Source organism: Pygocentrus nattereri, chromosome 6 (genome assembly GCF_015220715.1).
Source record: "Pygocentrus nattereri isolate fPygNat1 chromosome 6, fPygNat1.pri, whole genome shotgun sequence".
In the NCBI taxonomy this organism is placed as follows: domain Eukaryota; kingdom Metazoa; phylum Chordata; class Actinopteri; order Characiformes; family Serrasalmidae; genus Pygocentrus; species Pygocentrus nattereri.
The window spans coordinates 30,173,452-30,194,554 of NC_051216.1; the positions used below are offsets into that span (position 1 = coordinate 30,173,452).

The 21,103-nt window shown below is 39.1% G+C and overlaps 1 protein-coding gene and 1 long non-coding RNA gene across 2 annotated transcripts; both read right to left on the reverse strand.

The window, feature by feature from the left end:
* Positions 1-1,157: 1,157 nt before the first annotated feature.
* LOC119263583 lies at positions 1,158-5,150 on the reverse strand. The gene is made up of 2 exons (XR_005130373.1): positions 3,931-5,150; positions 1,158-3,567 (listed from the first exon to the last, which is right to left on the reverse strand). It is a non-coding gene; the product is annotated as an uncharacterized LOC119263583 (long non-coding RNA).
* A 675-nt stretch (positions 5,151-5,825) lies between these two features.
* atp1a1b (ATPase Na+/K+ transporting subunit alpha 1b) lies at positions 5,826-20,826 on the reverse strand. The gene is made up of 22 exons (XM_017695322.2): positions 20,671-20,826; positions 16,887-17,000; positions 14,311-14,370; positions 13,981-14,184; positions 13,779-13,892; positions 13,460-13,594; positions 12,645-12,762; positions 12,258-12,526; positions 10,848-11,156; positions 10,247-10,381; positions 9,670-9,865; positions 9,212-9,387; positions 8,989-9,125; positions 8,670-8,820; positions 8,329-8,497; positions 8,080-8,234; positions 7,871-7,994; positions 7,155-7,300; positions 6,934-7,064; positions 6,745-6,846; positions 6,175-6,266; positions 5,826-6,075 (listed from the first exon to the last, which is right to left on the reverse strand). The coding sequence occupies exons 1-22, from the start codon at positions 20,680-20,682 to the stop codon at positions 6,047-6,049; spliced, it is 3,078 nt and encodes a 1,025-aa protein (XP_017550811.1). The 5' UTR covers positions 20,683-20,826; the 3' UTR covers positions 5,826-6,046.
* Between the last annotated feature and the right edge of the window lie 277 nt (positions 20,827-21,103).

Genomic DNA, 21,103 nt, shown 5'->3' on the forward strand with positions numbered 1-21,103 from the left:
GATCTCAACATCTTTGGGATGAATTAGAGCAGAGACTGCAAGTCATGACTTCTCGTCCAACATCTGTGTCTGACCTCAAAAATGTGCTTCTGGAAGAATGGTCAAAAATTCCCATAAACACCTAAACCATGTGGAAAGGCTTCCCAGAAGAATTGAAGCTGTTATACCTGCAAAGGGTGGGCCAAGATCATATTAAACCCTATGGATTAAGAATAGGATCTCACTCAATTTCATATGCATGAAGGCAGATGAGTGAATACTTTTGGCAGTATAGTGTATTTGTGTTGTAGACATTACAACACTTTGGTTCCTATTACCACCACTGTAAAGAAATCTGAGTCGGTGAGATGCGGGGTTTCACATCCAACCACACTGAATGACAGTTTACATCTCAGTGACTGAATTATACAGAAATTCTGAAGGATTTTAATGATTGTTTAATGACTACAGATCCAGCTGCTCTTTGGTCAAATTGCTGAAGTGTGCAGATGATACAACCACAATGGGCCACATCCTCAACATCTCCACCTTTCATAAGACGTGACATGCTTTCTAGTGGAAAGAAATGGCACAGCTATGTGTTATGGAGTCATTCGATTTCCTGGGGACCGGCTTCCACACCATTTCTGCTCTACCATTACTGTCTGGTTCCCTTCTTCTTCCACCCTGTCCAAGGTCAGGTTGTAGCCTGTTGTTTACTCTCCTGCTGCTTAATATCCTCCCTCAGGGCTTTGTGTTTGTCCAGAATATGGGTGAGGTTTTATTTCATTTACATTTAGCTGTGATTTGTGGTGACATTTTAATGGAATTCATACACAGGATAAGTCATTTACCAGTGTACCTTTAAATACTAGACAGCCTGGCTTTTACTTTATATGGTCATGCAGCTCCTTATAGTTCCCAGGAAAATAAACATCAGAGAATCCACAGTGGACACAGAGGTTAAAGAGTTGCATAATATGACCTGTCCCACAATTCCTTTGGCCCTCCTGTTGCCATGTCATGCCAGGATGAGGTCAAATGAGCAGCCAGTGCTATAAGGAGCAGCCCAGGACTATAAAGCAGCAGTAAACTGCAAATGATGAGAGCATGTTTAATGTGCTTAATATCAGTAACTGTCTATTTAAAAGGGAATTTCAGAGATTTTTCCAAATTAATGTGATATTCAACAAATCAAATTTTATTCATACAGTGCTTTTACAAGCTCAGAGGAGCAAGCCAAGGGCGACAGTGCCAAGGAAAAACTCCCTATAAGAGCAAGAGGAAGAAACCTTGAGAGGAACCATGACTCAAAAAAGTGCACCCATCCTCTTCTGGTTGACACAGGATAACAGCACAATAAGAGCAACACAAACAGAAGACATGGTTTTATAATTAATATCCCAAATTAAATGTAGAGAAAAAGAAAACAGCCTGCCCTTGGATAAAAGTGTTTAGAGAGTAGCACTGAGAAATAGATCTATGAAAATCAGTCACTGTTGCCAGTGAACACCAGTGACTACTGTTAGGAAAGCATTGCGGTGAAAATCAGAGTTATATCTGAAAAGAGTTTCAGAATATCCCATTTCACATCTAACCACACTGAATGACTTTATTTACTTCTAACTGATTTCAGTACACAGACATTTCGACTGGTGGAGTGTTTCTGTAGACTGAGAAGAGAATAATTGTTATAATTACAGCCACTTCACATCATCTTGTTCATAAAGAGGCAGTAATGAAGGAACCTGTCAGGATGTTTGGAAAGGTTGATGGGCAGACTAGCAATGGGCTGTGCTTAGGAGATCAGATCACCATCCAGCTAATTCAATCCCAGCTGGGCCTCCATGTTCTTCCATGCAGACAATCAGGTTATGCGCTCCTTTTTCAATGAACTGAAACAGTCTTTTAGGCTGTGTATTAAGAATGTAGTAGGCTGGATTTGCTTGAATTAGACCTTAAAACAAATCTGCACGCAATGCATACATTAATGCCTGAACTATTTTAAACTCAGCTGCCTAGAGTTTTAAGCCACTATCTGGAAAAAAAACAAAAACAAAACAACAAAAAAGCAGAAGGAAAACAGAATAAACACTCAAAATGTTTACTTGGAGAGTTTCCTGACAGCCCCCCAGAGGCTCTCGGGTTCCAGTTTGTTGTTGCCTTATGATTGACAGCTTAGTTAATTGCTCTATTTCCACTCGTCCTGCTGCTGCCTCAATTATTCAGGGCCTCAGTCTTTTGTGTCCACTGCTCAGGTGTAATATCCCTTGTGTTGTGTGATCTGTGATGTGTTTGTGCAGGCGTGTGTAACTAAATGGTGGTGGTGGTGGTGGTGGGGTGTATCCCACAGAGTAAAGGTGTAGCGTCACGTTTTCTCCCTGGGGCTGTGTTCCAAATATATCCTGTCCTAAGCACCTTTACAAAATGTGTTGCAGACCCTCCTCCACTTCTGTGTGCTGTGGAAACAACAGTGATGAGTATTAGTAGTTACATTTACTCACGGCTATTATGTATATTTATGAGGAGATTAAATATTACATAACCCACTTGCAAAAGGAGGGGAAAGTCAAATGAAAATGAGAAGTGAAAAACCAGGAATTTCCAAAACTGGAATTCAAAGATTAGATCACCATGCAGCTAATTCAATCCCAGCTGGGCTTCTATGTTCGTCCATGCAGACAATCAGGTTATGCTCTCCTTTGTCCATTAACTGAAACAGTATTTTAGGTTCCCTTGTGTTAAGTATGTTGTCTATCCCTGCAGATTTCTTTCACAAACTCAAAGCAAGTCTCCTGGTAAGAATGGAAGCTGAAATAAAGGTAAAGGGTGGACACACTAAATACTGAAATACTTCTTGTTAGGACTGGGAATTAAAGTAGTGAAGAGGGGTCTCTGACTTTTGACAAGTACTGAATATTCAAATTGAATTATGAAGGATTTGTACTCACTAAATGTTCCAGTAATCTAGGCATATTTTATTAACATTTAGTTACTTTATTCCCTCTGATGGTTAAGGTTAATCATGTTATTTAAGACTAAAGAAAAAAAATAAATGGTAACATACTTGTTTGTTAACAAACCTCATTCATATGCTAATAGAAGCTGGATGTACTAAGAGGTTCTGCTGCAGTTCTATAGGGAACTCTGTACTTAAGTAGTTTTTAAACTGCTGCTTTTGTACTTCTATGCAAGCTGTTTTTGGAAATTAATTTTATTTTTTAATTATTTTATATTTCTTTATTATTTCACAGAAAAACTATTTTTTTATTCCAGTATGAATTTAGGCTGCTCTTCCCACCTTTGGTTACTAAATAAGGGAATATTCTCAAATTGGAAAACAAGGCCATGTGGTGCCACGTGCATTTTTGAATCCTGATGTACGTGCAGGTAAGTTGATCTAGGCATTGCAGATGAAAATGGACTAAAATAGGTTAATTAACAAATTAATTATTGATAGCAGGACAATCATGATTTATTGTCTGTCAGTCAGCCACTATACCAACTGTTGCACTTTGGCTCATGGTTCAGTGCAGCACAATTACAGAATGGAAACACTGTTACACTGCAAACTGGTCCAAACTGGGTCTGTGAATGAAATCAGACGGTGTCAGACTACAAAGGCAATTCATTAAGTACACTCTGCATAATTCATTTCTAAATATTCATCAGGGCCTTGATGTGCCTCAATAATACTTAGTTGCATGATACTTAATGATGTGCATGGGCCCATTAACAGTGTGGGATAATTAAGGTACCTTATTATCTACAGTATGGGACCTAAATTCTATTTGTACGACCACAACAGCACAATAAGCTTCTTTTACAAAACACAGGTGCATAAAAAGAAAAACATCTCTAATGCATAAACTATGAATGGGCTGAAAACCTAAGCCTTTGATTATGTGCTTGTAACAGAATAGAGAAATTATTATGATTCTGCTGTGAAACCTTTTGTTCTGGAACAAACTCCATTCCTGTTACGGAAGGCTGGGTCCCAAAACTCATCTCGTCAGTCCAACAAGAGCCTCATTCTCACTCAGCTCCCTGCATGAAGCTGCTCTCGCCAAGTCACATTCATAGCAGCACAATGCATGCACCTCAGGGCAGGACAAGGGCTTGAGCCTGGGCCTCAGCTCTTTGTGCTAATAAAGGCAGCATAGCGAGCTTTGGCCCACACACTGGAAAAAAAGTCAATGAGTCCAACGTCAGCAAAACCGTTCATAACATGCTTCTAAAAAGTTTTGCTCTATTTAAGGATGTTATAAAAAAACAACTCCACATGGTGGCGCAATATTTGATGGGCAGGAAAAAGAAACAATAAATCAAGACCTACAGCTTGACACTTCAATAAGACTGTTTCCCACCCATTAACACATTCTAATGAGGCATTAGAAATTCAAATAAGTTGAATACGCTGGCTGAGTAATTGGTGCCAGTTGGAGGGGCAACTCAAATCACGGAGTCTCTCGACTGAAAGACTTTATTCTCCCTCTTTCATTGCCTCAGGCCTCTCTAGCACATTCACTCGTTTCTCATTAACACAAAGAGTGTTCATCAATACTTATATAACTCAGTTCAACTTATATATACACCTATTTATAACATACAACCTACTATCTACTGTACTGTGAAAAAGGCCACCTTTCATGTATTTATTCATTTATTTCCACTCAAATCATACAAGTTACTCATTTTTCAGGAAATATGTCTAAAGAAAATACATATTTAATATATCCTTGCTCTAAAATAATCAGAGGTAATTAGTAACTAAATGTTCATAAAAATATGTCTAGACTTTCCTCACAATCATTCCTGAGAAGAAGTATTAGTGATAAAGTACAAATCCACCATAATTTAAATACACATTACTGTTCATAAGTCAGAGAAGCCATTACTGAGAAAAACAAATAGATAAAAAAAGAAAATCTGCAAATCAAACAAAGAAGCTGCTGATGTTCTCAGAACACCACCCCAGAGTCCAGACCTTGTCATTGCTAAATGTGTTTGTGATTACTTCTCAGAAACTTCTCAGGAGCGAAAAAACTTCTCAGACTGAACTTTGGAGGTGTGTAAAAATATCCCTGAAGAATTTACATGTACAAGGTGGACCAACAAGGTATGAGTGTCTAATAGAGTGGACAGTGGGTGGACACAGTGTTTAAAACTCCAAAAATGTATGCCGAGAAACAGATGGACTACAGTCTGTAACTGCAGAACTACAAAGAGCTCCTATATGGTAAGTGGAGCTGATACAATGAAAATGATACAAGGAGGTGTTCCTAATAAAGTGCTCGGTGAGTGTATATGTTTTCAGCATTTTCCTCATGCAGATAAAAGGCTGTTCTGGCTGGAAATTAAATAAATATAGGTCAGTGTTAGGAAGGGTCTCCTAGAACAGTGCTCTCCCTCAGTCATTCTCTGACTTTTGCAGCATATAATGTGTATATTTGGACAATACAAAACAGACTAGAAATGCACTAGAGGGGCCTTCTTGCTGAGTTGAAAAAAAAAAGTGAACAACTCAGTGACTTTGCATTCAAATGGTGCTTAAGCATGAGTGAGGCATGAATGAATGAATGAAACAAGCCAATGAAAGGAACGCAAACTGAGTGTCGTCATGGAACATTCACACACATCCATCGCAGAATACCTCAAGTGCACACAAAGAGTTTCCTCACTGCAACTGAAATAGTTTAGAGGTGCCGGGTGGTCTCCATGCCTACCTCTTTCTTCTCCACTTGGCTGTTGGTCAACTTACAAGAGCCATTACGTGTGAATATTTCACAAGGAAGTATTACAAGATGCATCCCTATCTTCCAAAAGAGGGCCAAGAGACTACGGAGTAGTTTAGATGAAAGTAGTGAGACCAGAGTCAGCGTTTATTCAAATTATACAGTTAAAAACATGTATAAAATCTGTTCATTTTAAGAACAATGTCATGTCATGTTGTAATCTGCTCAGGTTCCCTATATAAAACTGATTTAAATGTACAGAGATTAAAAATGAAAGCAACAAAACTATCATAGCACTAACCAAAAAGACTCAAATGTGTTGACACGGTGTTCTAGTAGTAGGTCTCTCGCTCCACCCAGCCTTTAAATTAAACACATTGAAAGAACACATTTACCATGACTCGTTTATCACGTTGACTATAAATGTTCATACATTATGGATAAAACGTTCTGCACTTACCTCCTGGATTGCGTCTGAGGATGAGCTTCCTGATTTCATCATAGATAAAGATGAGGAGAGAGTATGGGAAAGCACAGAACCACCAGTTGGGTCTACAAGAAGAGCAAATAAATAATCAAACATTAAATGAAGACTTGCGTTTATATCAAATCCACTGCAACTCATCTAATACCACACATATAAACACATCTATTTGTAGTACTGTGCAAATGTTTTAGGCATGTGAGAAAACTAGAATTAAAAAGATGTTTATCTAGTCAGTAATTATTTGTTAATGATTTATTTATATCATTCAATAGAACACTAATATTAGAATTAATACAAATAACAATAATACAATAAGTAGTGATTTTATATAAGTCAATGTGTTCGTTCAATCATTTTCAAACCTCTCCCAATATTATTTGCAGTTATCATTCAGTACCTGGTTTGACTAATTAATACTTATGTTTGCATTTTTTCGAATGATATATGGTGTGTTTACTAACACAAATACACTTACTGCCTAGATAAATGGGCTTGAATAATATGCTTAGGTGTATTTATACAATGCAAGCATTGTCAGCTTACTTGAGTGGATACATTCTCAGAGCCACATCCATCCCTGGGCAGTAAGACAGGAAGGCTGCAAGAGCGGTTTCCTCAAACAGTCCAAAAATAAGAATTTTGTTCCTGGAAAAACAAAAGAAAATTTTAACCAACTACCGATGTGGTAAATACACTCTTTATATGCTCAAACACAGTGTCTACACATCTCACTTCATTCCCTGCTGGAAGACGGAATTCCTCCTGGTCTTGCAGATGATCAGGTCAGCCCACTGCACAACCACAATACTGGTGAAGAAAGCTGTGTGGCAGGTGAATTCCACAATCTTCCTCTGTTCATACGTCTGAGAACAAGCAAGAAGAAAGATCTAAATACCATAACTTGGCACAAATCACTACAATCTCTGCCTTGAGCAAAATAGAGGTAAACTCACCCACTGCTGCCCATAGCTGTCCTCAAGGTCATTGGTATACTTATCATCCCAGAACACACGGATACCGAGCAGTCTAGATGGCAGGAAGCCATTTTCAGCCAGGATGACAAAGTAGGTGAAGAAACCAGCCAGAGCCTGTATCATACCTTGAAAATAATGTGCAACAAGTTAGCATTGAAGATTACTTATTTTTCTATTTTTATAAAAGAGATCCTCTATAAGTCTTCAGTGGAGCTGACAAGTAAAGGTTTCTAAATATTTATTGGCTTGAACACACAGAAAAACTCGATAACTCGAAGTTCTTTAGAAAGGTTCTTCACAATCAAGAATCAGGAAATTATGAATCATCAGTTGGAAAGTTGCTTAGAGCTGAGGTTCTTAAAGTGGTCCTAAGAGTCCCCCAGATGTTCCAGATTTTTGTGAATCCAAACTCCCAACACAAAATGACAGAGGAAAATTTGTGGACTGTCTGAAGACCAGTATAAGATCCCCTTTTTTGAGGGTAGCAAAAGTGGTTCTGCTTTGGCATTTCTTCAAAGAAACCTTTTAGGCACATTTACTAATGACATGAGTTAAGAACCTTATTCTTAACAAGGTAAGAACCGAAGTGATGTCATGTGTTAAAGGTTCAATATCATGAAAAAATTATTTTTCCTCACTTTCAAGAAAAATGTAGGATATGTGCCCTTTAAACAACAAGACCAAATCATCCTTACCTATCTGGCCATATGCAATGCTGATGAGCCTTTCATTCACCAGTTTGTCTGTTTTGGGGTTTCTGGGCTGCCTCTTCATGATGTCACTCTCAGCAGCTTCATATGCCAGAGAAATAGCTGGAACCTTAATCAGAAAAGCAGTGTTAGCTACCATCACAATTACATGTATTAAATACAAAGGAGGCAATACTCATAGCCTTTAGACTGACCATGTCTGTTCCGAGGTCAATACACAGAATGGTGACGGTTCCAAGCGGCAGAGGAATATTTGCGATGATGAAGAGAAGAAAGGGTGTGATCTCAGGTATGTTACTGGTCAGAGTGTAAGCGATGGACTTCTTCAGGTTGTCAAAGATCAGCCGACCTGGTAAGAGGAAGACCTCAGTGTAAATATAAGATGCAGAAATAGAGAATGCTAGACCGAATGCAAGAAAAACACAAGAAAATGCTCTGTGTACCTTCTTCCACTCCAGTCACAATTGATGCAAAGTTATCATCAAGGAGGATCATGTCAGCAGCTTGTTTAGAAACATCGGATCCAGCTATGCCCATAGCAACTCCGATGTCGGCCTTCTTAAGTGCTGGGGAATCATTTACACCATCACCTGTAACAGCCACAATGGCTCCCTGTGGCATGGAGTATAGTATATTATATTTAATGTAATTTTGAGATAAAAAAATACAGGTATTAAATATCTTTTCTTTGTTCTGTGTTTTTCAAACGTTTAAGAATCACAGTCTTGACACGTAGTTACCAGGTAAAACTACTTATTAACTATATACACAAGAATGAAATCACCTGACGCTGACACCCCTCAACAATGATCAGTTTCTGCTGTGGTGAAGTTCTGGCAAACACAATTTCTGTGTGATATTTCAGGATATCATCTAGCTGCTCTGCAGTCAGGTCCTTGAGGTCTCCACCATGGACAACACATGCTTTAGCATCTCTGAAAGAGAGCACATGCACTGCTTCAAGTCACTGTGTCAGCCTTAATGACAGTTTAGGCCCCATTTCACCAATAAACTGCTGTGTACTGCTAGATTGATTCCTGGAAGCATAGCAGATTTATGAATACACAGGATGGTGCACAGGATATTGAAATGGCTAGCCATACCTTGGATTAACTTCATTGACAGGAATGTTCAAACGTGCAGCAATGTCTTCCACAGTCTCATTCCCCTCAGAGATAATCCCGACACCTTTAGCAATGGCCTTAGCAGTGATTGGATGGTCACCAGTGACCATGATAACCTGAAACAGGAAACAGTAAGTTTGAATAAAAATAGAGTATTAGGCTAACACATTTAAGAAGTCAGTCCATTTGGCCATGTAGATACCTTGATACCAGCACTCCTGCATTTGCCTACAGCATCTGGTACTGCAGCACGAGGAGGATCAATCATCGACATGAGACCAACAAAGCACAGGTTCTCAGTAGGGAAGTTAACATCATCTGTGTCGAACTGGAAGCCCTCTGGAAACTGTTCCTCAGGAAGGCAGAAGTGGCAAAATCCTGGTGGTAAAAATATCAATATCAGTTGCTACTCTTGGCATAGCAATTCAGTCTTATGTATGTCTGAAAGGTCCCTCTGGTCCACTTTCTTTTTTTTTTTCTACATTTCCTTTTGTCAGTTATGGCTTCTTGACAGCTACATATCCTTTCAAACTCAGTGTTCAGTTGTCTTCTAACAATGGAAAAGTGTGGTCTTTGACTACAGTACGCACATCAAACTTATATGTTCAAAAAAGGTAAGGACCCTTTCATAAAACACCCATCTCTCTTTTTGTCTCTTACCTAAAACTCTCTCTCCCAGTCCTCCCAGCTCCAAGTAAGCATTCTGGAAGGCATCTTTCATCTCATCGTCCAAAGGCTGCTCTTTCCCTTGTATCATTATCGTGCTGCAGCGGTCCAGAATTCTTTCTGGTGCCCCTTTCATTACAAGCAGGTACTTGGAGTCTGATGTAGGATTTGGGTTCTTGTGCACTGAGAGCTACAAGAATAAAATAACTTTATTTTTTCTCATTTTCTGTATACTCTGGTTTCAGCACAGCTCTATTGAAAGGAAATATCATCATCAAACCGAGTGTGCATTTTCATAAGGTTGGTAAATCAGATGAGTTTAAGTAGTTGTGAGAATATGAGTAGATTCCCTAAGAAGGAAAAATGTCCTTATGCTTATTAGTATGGAAGTACAGCAGTGTTCTCTTTCTTCCCTATTGATAAGTGATCTCCAAATCAACCCAATATTTCATCAGCATGGTCACATGTAAGAGCCTTTTAAAAGCATGTTGAGATGTTAATTAATGCTCCATGCCTTCTCTTAAAGCAACATTGTTTAAAAGTTCTTAGAACATCATGTCTTATGGCTTACCTGGTATTTGTTAGTGGAGTTGAAGGGGATTTCTGCAACTTTTGTGTATTTATCCCTCATTTCTTTCACAGATCCACAACAAAGTTCAATACACTTCAGCAGAGCAGACTCTGAGGCATCTCCAGCAACATCTCTCTGTGGGAAAGATTAGCCTATCAGTGTGGGACTAAATAATGAATCTTTAACAGCATCTTGATTATTTATTTATGTAATCGTTCATTTAATGGATTTGAGTGACAGCTACTATTGTTATTCAAACAACAGGTTGTTACAAAGTGCTTAGGTTACTTGCTTTCTGTAACCTAGTCAACAAGTAGTAAACAGCATGTAAGGTAGATTCAGGTATTTTGAGACACTTATAGAAATACCTGTTTATTGAAACGTGAGCTGGTGGTGCAAAACAATGAAACAGAGAGTAAAATGGTCTTGGCCATTCAGTGTCTATACTGTCTGTGTCCCAAATAACCCAACACACCGTCCCATTTCACCTGAATTCAATTGAATATACATACATCGACTGTCAACAGTAACGCATTTCAGAGCAGGACCATTGCTTGATATCATGTAACTGTAACCACTTTAAAAGGTGGATGATAAATACCTTTAGAATAGGAACATCAGTCTGCTCTGCTAAGAACACAGCTCTATTGCAAAGGCCAGCGATGCGTGCCAAGCAGGCCCAGGTGGCTGAGCTGCGGTCAAAGGAGGTTCCACTCTGGTTTTCTGTGGTGTCAGCTTCATGGATTTGGTTGTCAAACCACATATGGGCCACAGTCATGCGGTTCTGCGTCAGGGTTCCGGTCTTATCTGAGCAAATGGTGGAAGTGGAGCCCAGGGTTTCCACAGCCTCAAGATTCTTCACAAGGCAGTTTTTCTTGGCCATGCGCTTAGCCGTCAATGTGAGACACACCTGAGGAGGGAGAAGCAGAGATCAAAACAAAGTAAAAGGAGACCTGAAGATTTTCATTCCAAAACGCTGTATATCCCTTTTTAACCATTTTGGATATAAATGACGTTTTTTGGAAAAAAAAATCACAACGGATCACATTTTTATTTCTCTAATAAGTGATATAAAATAGCATTTATATTTACTTTATGTGTAAATCCCACTCGCAACAATGTATATCATAAAACATCTCTATAAAATGATCTATAATGCATTTTGGAACAAAACCCTTCACTTAAACCTCATTTAAAAAGACCTCTTTCATTACCTACTGCAGAGTACAAGCCGATTTAATTTGTAAAGCACGTTTTTACAACAGACACCGTCAAACACAGACATCCAGGTCCAGACCTCTAATGAGCAAACCAGTAACAATTAGAAAGGAGGAAACAATGATAGTATCACCAGTGCCCAAAAGGAGAAAACACATACAACTCTAGGTGACACCAGACAGTGGAGTCATAATACAAATTTAATTCATAATACAATTTTAATTTAATTAAAAAATTAACTCTTAGAAATGACTGTTTTTATCATGATAACCAAACACTGTCATTATTTCACAGTTGTACCTAATTGGAATAAGAAGAAAAATTAATTAAAGTGCGGAGCAGATTAAACATTTCCAATCAACATTCCTTTAAGTCGTTAAAAGCTAGAGGAAAGGATCATTTATTTGAATCGGTCAAGTGTTCAGCTATTGTGCACACAGTCTTGCTTTGCATGAAGAAAAAGATAAGATTTACATTTTAGCCATACTTTTTTCATTTTATTTATTATCACTTAAACAAAGGGCAAAACGTTTGAATTGTACACTCAAACCTGTAAACCGAATGTAAATTGAATTTATTGTGAACTTACTATGTGATAAAATTATATAATTACATAATTACATTTTAATAGCATAGCAAAATTAATACCTCTTAACCTCTAAGGCATAAACAGAGGCACTTGGATCATACCAAGGAAAAAGAAGTCAGTGAGATAAGCTTATTATAGTGAAGTGGTAGATAAACAGGATGTGGACTTGGTTCTTTTAACAGATTCCAGATTTTTTTTACTTACAGTAACAGTAGCAAGGAGCCCTTCAGGCACATTGGCAACGATGATTCCAATGAGGAAAATTACTGCTTCAAGCCAGGAATAGCCCAGGATAAGGGACAGGATGAAGAAAGAGACTCCAAGGAAGACAGCCACGCCTGTGATGATGTGGATGAAGTGCTCGATTTCAATGGAGATAGGTGTCCGGCCCACCTCCAGACCAGAGGCAAGGGTTGCAATGCGGCCCATCACAGTGCGATCCCCAGTGCTAATGACAATTCCACGTGCAGTGCCTAAAGACAAAGAAAAGTCAGAACTGAGAAATACAGCATAAATACGAACCAGGCTGATCTAATGCGATATAAAAATATCCCAGACAGGATCACTATTGTAGCCAACAATGCAGAGTACCTTCTACACAGTTGGTAGAGAAGAAAGCAATATTCCTGGTTTCCAGAGGGTTATCATTAGAGAAATCCGGAGATCGAGTCTGAGGCTCTGACTCTCCAGTGAGAGAAGAGTTGTCCACCTATAAGAAAGTCAGATATTGTTCAGCACTTAAATAAATATTCCAGTGTTTTCTCAGAAACATATTTTCCTCAAATTTGTAGTTTAAAGTTTTTAATTATCATTTCCTTGACCACTGTTTATCATCAAGTAGCTGCTTTTAAAACAATGTTGGAGGCATGGTGTGAAATGTATTTGTGCTATTATTTCCATGTCACAGTATATGTATATTTCCATATTATCGCATTTTATACATCTATAGAACAGAATGCATCGCGCCTGGAATAATTTTATTACTCCATGCTTTTTTTCTCGATTTTATGCTAAAAATTTATATTGAGTTGCATTTAAAAATGATTTATACAGTAAACAAGTTATTTAATATCCAATAACATTTTTAGATTTGTCACTCAATATTTCAAGAATTCTGTGAATGACAAGTTATTAAATGATAAATAATACAATGTTATTATCTATTTACATTGTTTTTTGGCAAGTTATCTGCCTTGAGATTTGATCTCCACTTTTGGAATATGATGAATCCTGGACATTATTTTTAATATAACTTAATTCTCGTTGTTTGTATTATAACTTAAATCTCGTGTTTGTATGCATGTTCAAACACTGAAAAAGTTTGAGAAATTCCCTTTACTGGAGTTGTCTACACAAATCTTGTTCAACAGTTGATTCCATGCTTAAGCTCATCAAAATGGACCCACCTTACAACCATGTGCAGAAATGATCCGCAGGTCCGCAGGTATTCTATCTCCACCTTTCACCTCCACCAGATCTCCCAATACCACATCCTCAGCATTAAGGTGCTTTTTCTCACCATCACGGATGACTAAAGCTTGCTAGGAAAATTTTACAAAATAATAATTTTGCAAGGGCAATTCAGTAATTTGCTTTCAAGCTGAATTACTTCAGTTGATTACAGTTCTTTGGAGTTACTCACTTGTAGAGTACATCATATTACACTGTAAAATACTACAACCGTAAGTATCAGAGTAGGTACAGATTAATAAAGGCAGCTTTTACCTGGGGCACCAAGTTCTTGAAGGAGTCCATGATTTTAGAGCTCTTGGCCTCTTGGTAGTATGAGAAGCAACCAGTGATGATGACGACAGCAGATAGCACAACTCCCAAGTACAACTGCATTGAGTAAAGAAAAAGGCTACATGTGATAAAAATCATCTAAATCAGTAAAAAACTAAAAGTTCTCTCTGCATTTTGTGCTCACGTTATCATTTGCAGGCTCATCTTCCATTGCAGCTTGAATACCATAAGCAAGGAAGCAGAGAACAGCACCAGTCCACAGCAGCATGGAGAAGCCTCCAAACATTTGCTTACAGAACTTCACCCACTCCGGTGTGGTAGGAGGAGGGGTGAGGGCGTTGGGGCCATCACGAGCAAGGATCTCCAACGCGCGGGCAGTTGCAAGACCCTGAGATTCATAAAAAGAGACAGAAATAAGCTTTGTTTATTCTTGACAACATGCATGAATTATTTCATTAAATCAGACCTGTATTCTGTAATTATTCTGTAACCCAAATACAACTCCTTTACTTACCCTGCTCAAATCTGTACCGTATTTACGGTGAAGTTCATCGAGGCTCAGCTTGTGATCATCCTTAACAAAAACATCAGAAATACAGATATTCAAGCTTTTGTCAAATGATACTTAAAATTTTCTCTTTTCTTTGTGCTACAGTTATACAGCGTTTGAACACCACTGGTAAAATTTCATGTTCTGTGTTATCTAAGTATAAATAAGTGAACACATCCTCTATAGGGAACACACTTATGCACATGTTTATGCACAATTACGGTTTACGTGCTGAATTAAACATTTTCCAATGTGTAAGACTCACATATATAGAAATGATCACTAAAATTAACAAAAAAAAATGCCACATTTAAGCTTGCTGCCTGTACAGGAAGTAATATTTTCACCTAGAAAATCAACAAAACACATACTGTGATGTTTCGGATGTTTAAAACAACTGTACCTCACGACTTAGCCATTTGTTGTTATTTTGGAAGCTTTTCTTTTTACCCATATATAATGTTTTTACACTGTAAACTAATTCTAGTTCATCAGTCAAGATTTACTTTAATTGTGTCCCACTGTTATTGTGAAGTCACTGAGAAAGAAGCTGTATCAGTATCTGCAGACAATTGCTTAATAAAATGATCAGCACCACAGAGATTAGATTTGGCTGGTATTTCACAGTGATGCTTGGTGATGTACTGGGCTACAAAGTCTGGATTTTATTAACGTTACTGTATTTGTAACCAACAAATAACTATATTCCTCTGCACTGCTAATCTAGGTGTCGCCACAATTTCTACATTTTATAAATGTTAATGTAAAGGGATCAGCATCAGCAGTCTTTGACAGAAATGAACATAGGATACATTGCTGGATGTCAGTAGCAGCCCACAATTCCCATATTGGTCCATACTAGAGCTGGACAATATAGCCAAAAATGTTATCACGATAAACAAAATTCATATTGCTCAATGCCCTGTGATGGATTGGCGACCTGTCCAGGGTGTATCCTGCCTTCCGCCCGATGACTGCTGGGATAGGCTCCAGCACCCCCCCACGACCGTGAGGGAGAAGCGGCTTAGAAGATGGATGGATGGATGGATGGATGGATGGATGGATGGATGGATGGATATTGTTCGATATCGATATATATCGTGATGAATGTCAAATCATTATTTATTTCAAGTTTGAAGACTGATTTTAGCTCCCGAAGTGGTTAATTACTTTTCTAAACTATTCTTTATGGTCAGAACAGGACAAACACTCACCAAACAGTGGAACATTTCACAAATCCGTCATGGGACAGTGGGAGAAAGTGTCCGATTAGCTGTTTTTTCCAGCCGCAATTTTTGTAGTAGTCCATCCACTAGTTAGGACTCCCCCAGTCACAGGATACCATCAACGCTAGGAGGGTGAAGGCTAGCACAAGCTTCCTCCAAGACCTGTGAAACCAGCCACCACTTCTACTTCACTTGCGCTGACTAGGATTGCGCTGATTGATGGGGGGAGAAGGAGGCCATCCTACCTACCCAGAGAGAGCGAGGCCATTTGTGCTCTCTTGGAATCCCAGCTACGGATGGCTGTAGCATCACCAGGGATCAAACTTGAGATCTCCTGACGACACGACCAACGCTTAGACGGTTGCACTTGGGAGCTGTAGTAGCTGTCTGGTGAAGAGTCTTCGGCTATCCCATTACAAATGCTAAACAAGTGGCTAACAACAGTGCTATACATCGCAGTATCCAGACACCAGCTAGCAGAAGTCTGGATCTATATTCTATGGTAGTAGTTCAAGGGGTGAACCGCAATATATCTGACGCCCGCTGTGTAAAAGTCTAACACCAGACAAACGGAGTCCTCCTTTTAGCTACGTTTAAACTGGAAGTGGTGCTTTTGTGCCTTGTTTGATCTATAGTATCATCAATTTGCCATGTTGTACGAGTGACAGAGCGCTGCTTCAAGTTAGCCAGCTGCTAAAAATTGCTAGCCTGGAAAGAGAGCATTATCCCGCTTTCCAACGCCCCACAGCTTCCTCAGTTTCCTTTTGTTTAAATCAGGGCTGATACTAACATGAACCCACTTCTTTCTTTCACTTCCGTTGCTTGGGAATGCACTAATAGTAAAATATGACTGAGCTCTGTAACACCGCGTTGGAGTTGTGTGGTGATTTAATGCTGCTAAAGTGATGTACGGAAAGACAGGAGTTCACTGAAGGACAGTAACTTATAGTTACGCCACTAATCTCGTCACTCGCACTCGATCACAAGGGAATGTATAACTCCACATTTCAGACGCTGCTAAGTATATTCTGTGACCCATTTTTCACTAGTCGCCTCCTCCCTCTTTAACCATGTCGAAAAACACGGAAGTGCGCCCTCTCCTGGCGACAGCAGAGTAATGTCACCGAACATGGAATTGTGATGGTGTATTAAATAACATTTATCGAGCCCAACATATCGCTCTTTCGAGGAGGTTCTATCAAGATAACTATCATTATCATTTTATCGCCCAGCCCTAGTCCATACCTTACTGTGTAATACTTCTTATAACATCAAATACACCAGTGATTTCAAAACTAAAGTCAAAATGCTCACCAAATCCACTTCTTTTTTCAGCTCATCCATGTCCTTATCCTTCTTTTTGTTCTTGTTCTTTTTCTTCCCACCTTGCTCAGACGTTGCTGCCAGCTCATACTGATCCCGTCCCCCCTGCAACAGAATGCACACCATTTAAAACACTGCTCTGGAAGATCTGCTTCTTCCAAGAAATAGTAGTTAAATGACTGTCATACAACACTACCGCAATTACTCACATTTACATAATACAGCTATTGCTATGCTCTCAAAGATTCTAAATGTTCTTTAAGTGGAGTAGGTGGAATAGCGAGTACAGATGTGGAGCGATGACCGCACATGGCAAGCAACCATCACAGAAAAGCAGTTTGTCAACACAAAACTATGGACATGAGGTATTGATATTATTCATTCCTATGTTCCAAAAAAAAGACCAGGTGAAAATTGATTTTTGACTTCTAGCAAGGACAAAAAGGAAAAAAATTGAAGAAGGCATTGCTCTATTTGTACAAAATAATTTCAACAGCAAAACAGGTACAGCAGCAACAGGCACATTGCAAATGAGAACTATCTAGGTTTAATGGCCTATATAGAGGTACATAAACATATAACGCCGCAGTTTTATTGTACTTACAAAGGTGTGCTAAGGGGAACAGATTTACCTTTTAGCATGACCTCTCATGTATAATGAAGTGGCGTAATAATATATGCTTTGTAGCACATGGGTCATCTTTATCAGGTACATGTGCAACTACCATGGTGTCCGTCCAAGTGAAACAAATGAGTGCAAACAGCAGCGGAACCCTCTGGACTTAAATGTCATCTCTGTCTTGTCATTAGTTGTTCTGTTGCTTTTCCCAAGAGGACGTGGGCGGGGGGGACATCAGCATACATTACCGGCTGATCATCACTGAGTCCTCTCTAAACACCTGGGAGGGTTACAGAGTTCCAAACACATTGACTAAAGCCCCTCTGAAGGGCCTTATGCTCATGTTTTATTCAGGTGTCTGTTCAGCCAGAGCTCACAGCCATTGTTGCTTCAGGGATGAGGCTTATAGCTTTTTTTCTACCAACTTTGTGCTTGACATAAAAGTGTGCCGGAGGGGACTTTGGCTGTCTAGGAAATACTGAACTGCACGAAGCCTAAAACTGCCTTACTCTACACATACTGCTGTAGAGTGATGAGATAAAGAATCAGAGACAAAGAATACCACAAACTATGTTGGCAGTATTCATAATACAGTTACTTTTCACATTTTTAGGAGAACACTTTTAGAACACTTACTAAATTAAAACTATATACATACACCATCTTTAGAAGAAACACCATCGGTACTTAAATATGAACTTTTTAAAAAAATAAATGCAAAATAACAAAATCTACAAAAGAACTCAATTAAAAGTTCCTGCTAAAGCCTGAGTGGACTGATAAATCAATGTGATGAGCCCGTTTTAATCCCCCAATCTTTGAGGGATGAACGGATGAACTGAATAGCGTTCTCAGGTCCACTCTTGCTCCAGATCTGAAGAAAAGTTTCTGTCCATCCTTCCCCTGCGAGAAGACAACTCAACACTATGAGTCTGAAAGGATGTGTAGCTGTCAAGATGCTGCTACTGAGTAAAGGAAGTAGACCAATAAAGAAGAAAATTTGCACTAAAACACTGAGACATGGAGCAGATTTTATGGACTGAAGACTCCCAACGTTGTAGTTGGGATCATGTGAACTGTGAAAAGTACAAAATGCAACCAACTTCTAAGAATGAACTTCAGAGGTGTGGAAGAATATCCCTGTAGATTTTCTTTCAAAAACTGAAGGCAAGTCTCCTAAAAAGAATGAAGACTGTAATAAAGTGAAGGAAATACACATTAAATACTGAAAACATATATTTAATTGTGGAAGCTTCTGTTTCTAAATTTCTGTTAAAGACCCTGAAAAATGCATAACATGAACTGAATGGCCATTCTGACTGAAAATGAAATAAACGCAAGGCTTTGCACAGAACTGTATATCATATCCAGATGATGAGAAGAAATGATTATTGGAGTATGATTACAAAAAGAACCAATTCATAGAGCTCATGCTGTCTTATTTGCTTATCCAAGCAGTCTTGTGCAGGGTGCGAAAACTTTTTGCAAGCACTCTCGTGAAGCGTCAGTCTCGGTTTTGGTGCGCTGAGCTGGATAACGTACTTAACTTTGATATACAGCGCACAGTATGATCCACAGAAGAGAGGACATGCAGTACAACACCAAAATCAACCTGTAGCACTGCAGTGAGCCTCTGTGATAGGGATCACACACCACTGTTACACTGTGGGCCAAAAAAAGTGCCTCAGGGAGTGAAATAAAGGCACTTGGTGTGTGTTCCAAAACAGGACGGAACTTATTTGAGCACTCAAGCAGCAACCATCTCACGCTGAGAGGTAATTCTGTTGCCATGGGTGATAAAACCATTCCTACAGGCAGCCGAATGGGCAGCTAAATTATACAGCTCTCTTTTCTGGCTTGTTTACAGAATCAAAGAACGTGATAAATCACACAGAAAATTCATAAAGACAAAGAAAACTGAGCAACCAGGGTCATGCCAATTTAAGCTGAGCACATGAATGGAAATACTCTATACAGAGTGCAAATAGGGAATGACTTTGGGAGTGTTTGGGAATGTATCAGGCTCTATAACTGTGTCTGTATCTATGTCTATGTACTGAAACTCTTACAGAGAGGGAAAACAGTAAATAAAGACCATACGAGCGTTTCTTCTCAGTTCTTTGAGATCTCTCCATCACAAATCTCTAAAAAACACCTCATAACACTCATAAAATACTCATTTTAAGCCTCAATGTACATCAAAGTAACGTCCTTTAAAGGGGAATTCTACAGATCTTTCTAAATTTCCGCATAATTCAGTGGTTGAGATACAAACATAGTCATTCGGAGTGGCTTGATATGAAATAAGTTAATTTGTAGGGAAATGGCTAGATTTCTTTACAGTGGTGGTGATAGGAACCAGGATGTCTGCAATGCAAATCTAGCCATTTGATTTACTATCCAAACCTACCAGGGAACATATACGTCTTCTGAGTGCTTTATTTATTTATTTATTTTTATGTAATTATGTTATATGTTACTGATGGTAAAATAATGGTCAACCTGAGAAAATAAGGTGGGGTGGGGGGGGGCTTTTGCCTTAGAACACCTTTCATTTATCCCTCCACCAGGAACACATTCAAATAAAATGAGTAAAATACATTTGAGGCCACAATATTACCACAGAACTATTGTAAAAGAATATCTCAGGCATCAGCTGAGGATTCATAACAATTCAGACTTGGCAAGTTTCTCTAGAACAAAGCATTTTACACCAAACCACTAACATCTCAACCGTTGAACTACGCAGACATTTTGAAAAATCCCTTTTTAAAATCCCCCTTTAAGTAATCTGAAACGACTCTCACGTGAAATCAGGAAACTGGCCTTTATACCTGAAGCTACGTCTTCTACATATTCTCCCGTTAGCTTTACTGTGCTTAGCAGTGTGGAACATCACACAGCTCTCCAGAGACCTCCAGAGAACTCACTCATTAGTGAAGAAAAACAAGACTGTAGCTAAATGAGTGAGAAATTATTCACTCCTGAACAGCCTCTCCGTGACTGTCCTGACAGGGTTAATCACTCTCTCAACTGCATCACTCTCAGTCGCAGCAGCTCAGGAAAACACTCCGGCTCAAGTTTTTTTTCTAGTCAGTAAAGACCCAAAACATACTTTTTGGCTCAAGTCTGTCGCGTTTATATAGTTTTACTTACTCCGCGTCCCATTTTTGGCTTGTAAATCGGAGCAGATCCCCTCACACGCTGCACTCCCGGCTAATTTAGAGTCAGTATCTCCTGCAGCGCCGCTGAGACTCGGCTGGCTCTGCCTTGGACACACATGTAAGACTCCTTCCCAACATACTTACAACTTATATAGACAGTGGCGGCTCCGGTGACGTGTGCTCCGTTTGCCATGGAAACGCAGGAGGAGGGGTGTGGTCTTTTCCTCCTGAGGGGCGGGGTCCATCACTGGAGGCCATTGTGAAGCTGCACTTGATGGCTGTGTTGAGGCTGGAGGAGTGAGACTGTCTGATTTCCTCTGAGATGTACTCAGATCATCTTACAGTGAGGTGGTAATATCATATCATGACTTACACTGTATGTCCAAAAGTTTGTAGACACCTGCTTATCCAGCGTTTCAAAGCTA

Excerpts from the sequence above, each read along its gene's own strand:
- atp1a1b (XM_017695322.2), bottom strand. Across the intron at positions 13,893-13,980 it reads ATGAGCCTGCAAATGATAAC|TTGTACTTGGGAGTTGTGCT; the intron begins GTGAGCACAAAA and ends TACTCAATGCAG. Across the intron at positions 9,388-9,669 it reads ACTGGGAGAGAGAGTTTTAG|GATTTTGCCACTTCTGCCTT; the intron begins GTAAGAGACAAA and ends TTTTACCACCAG.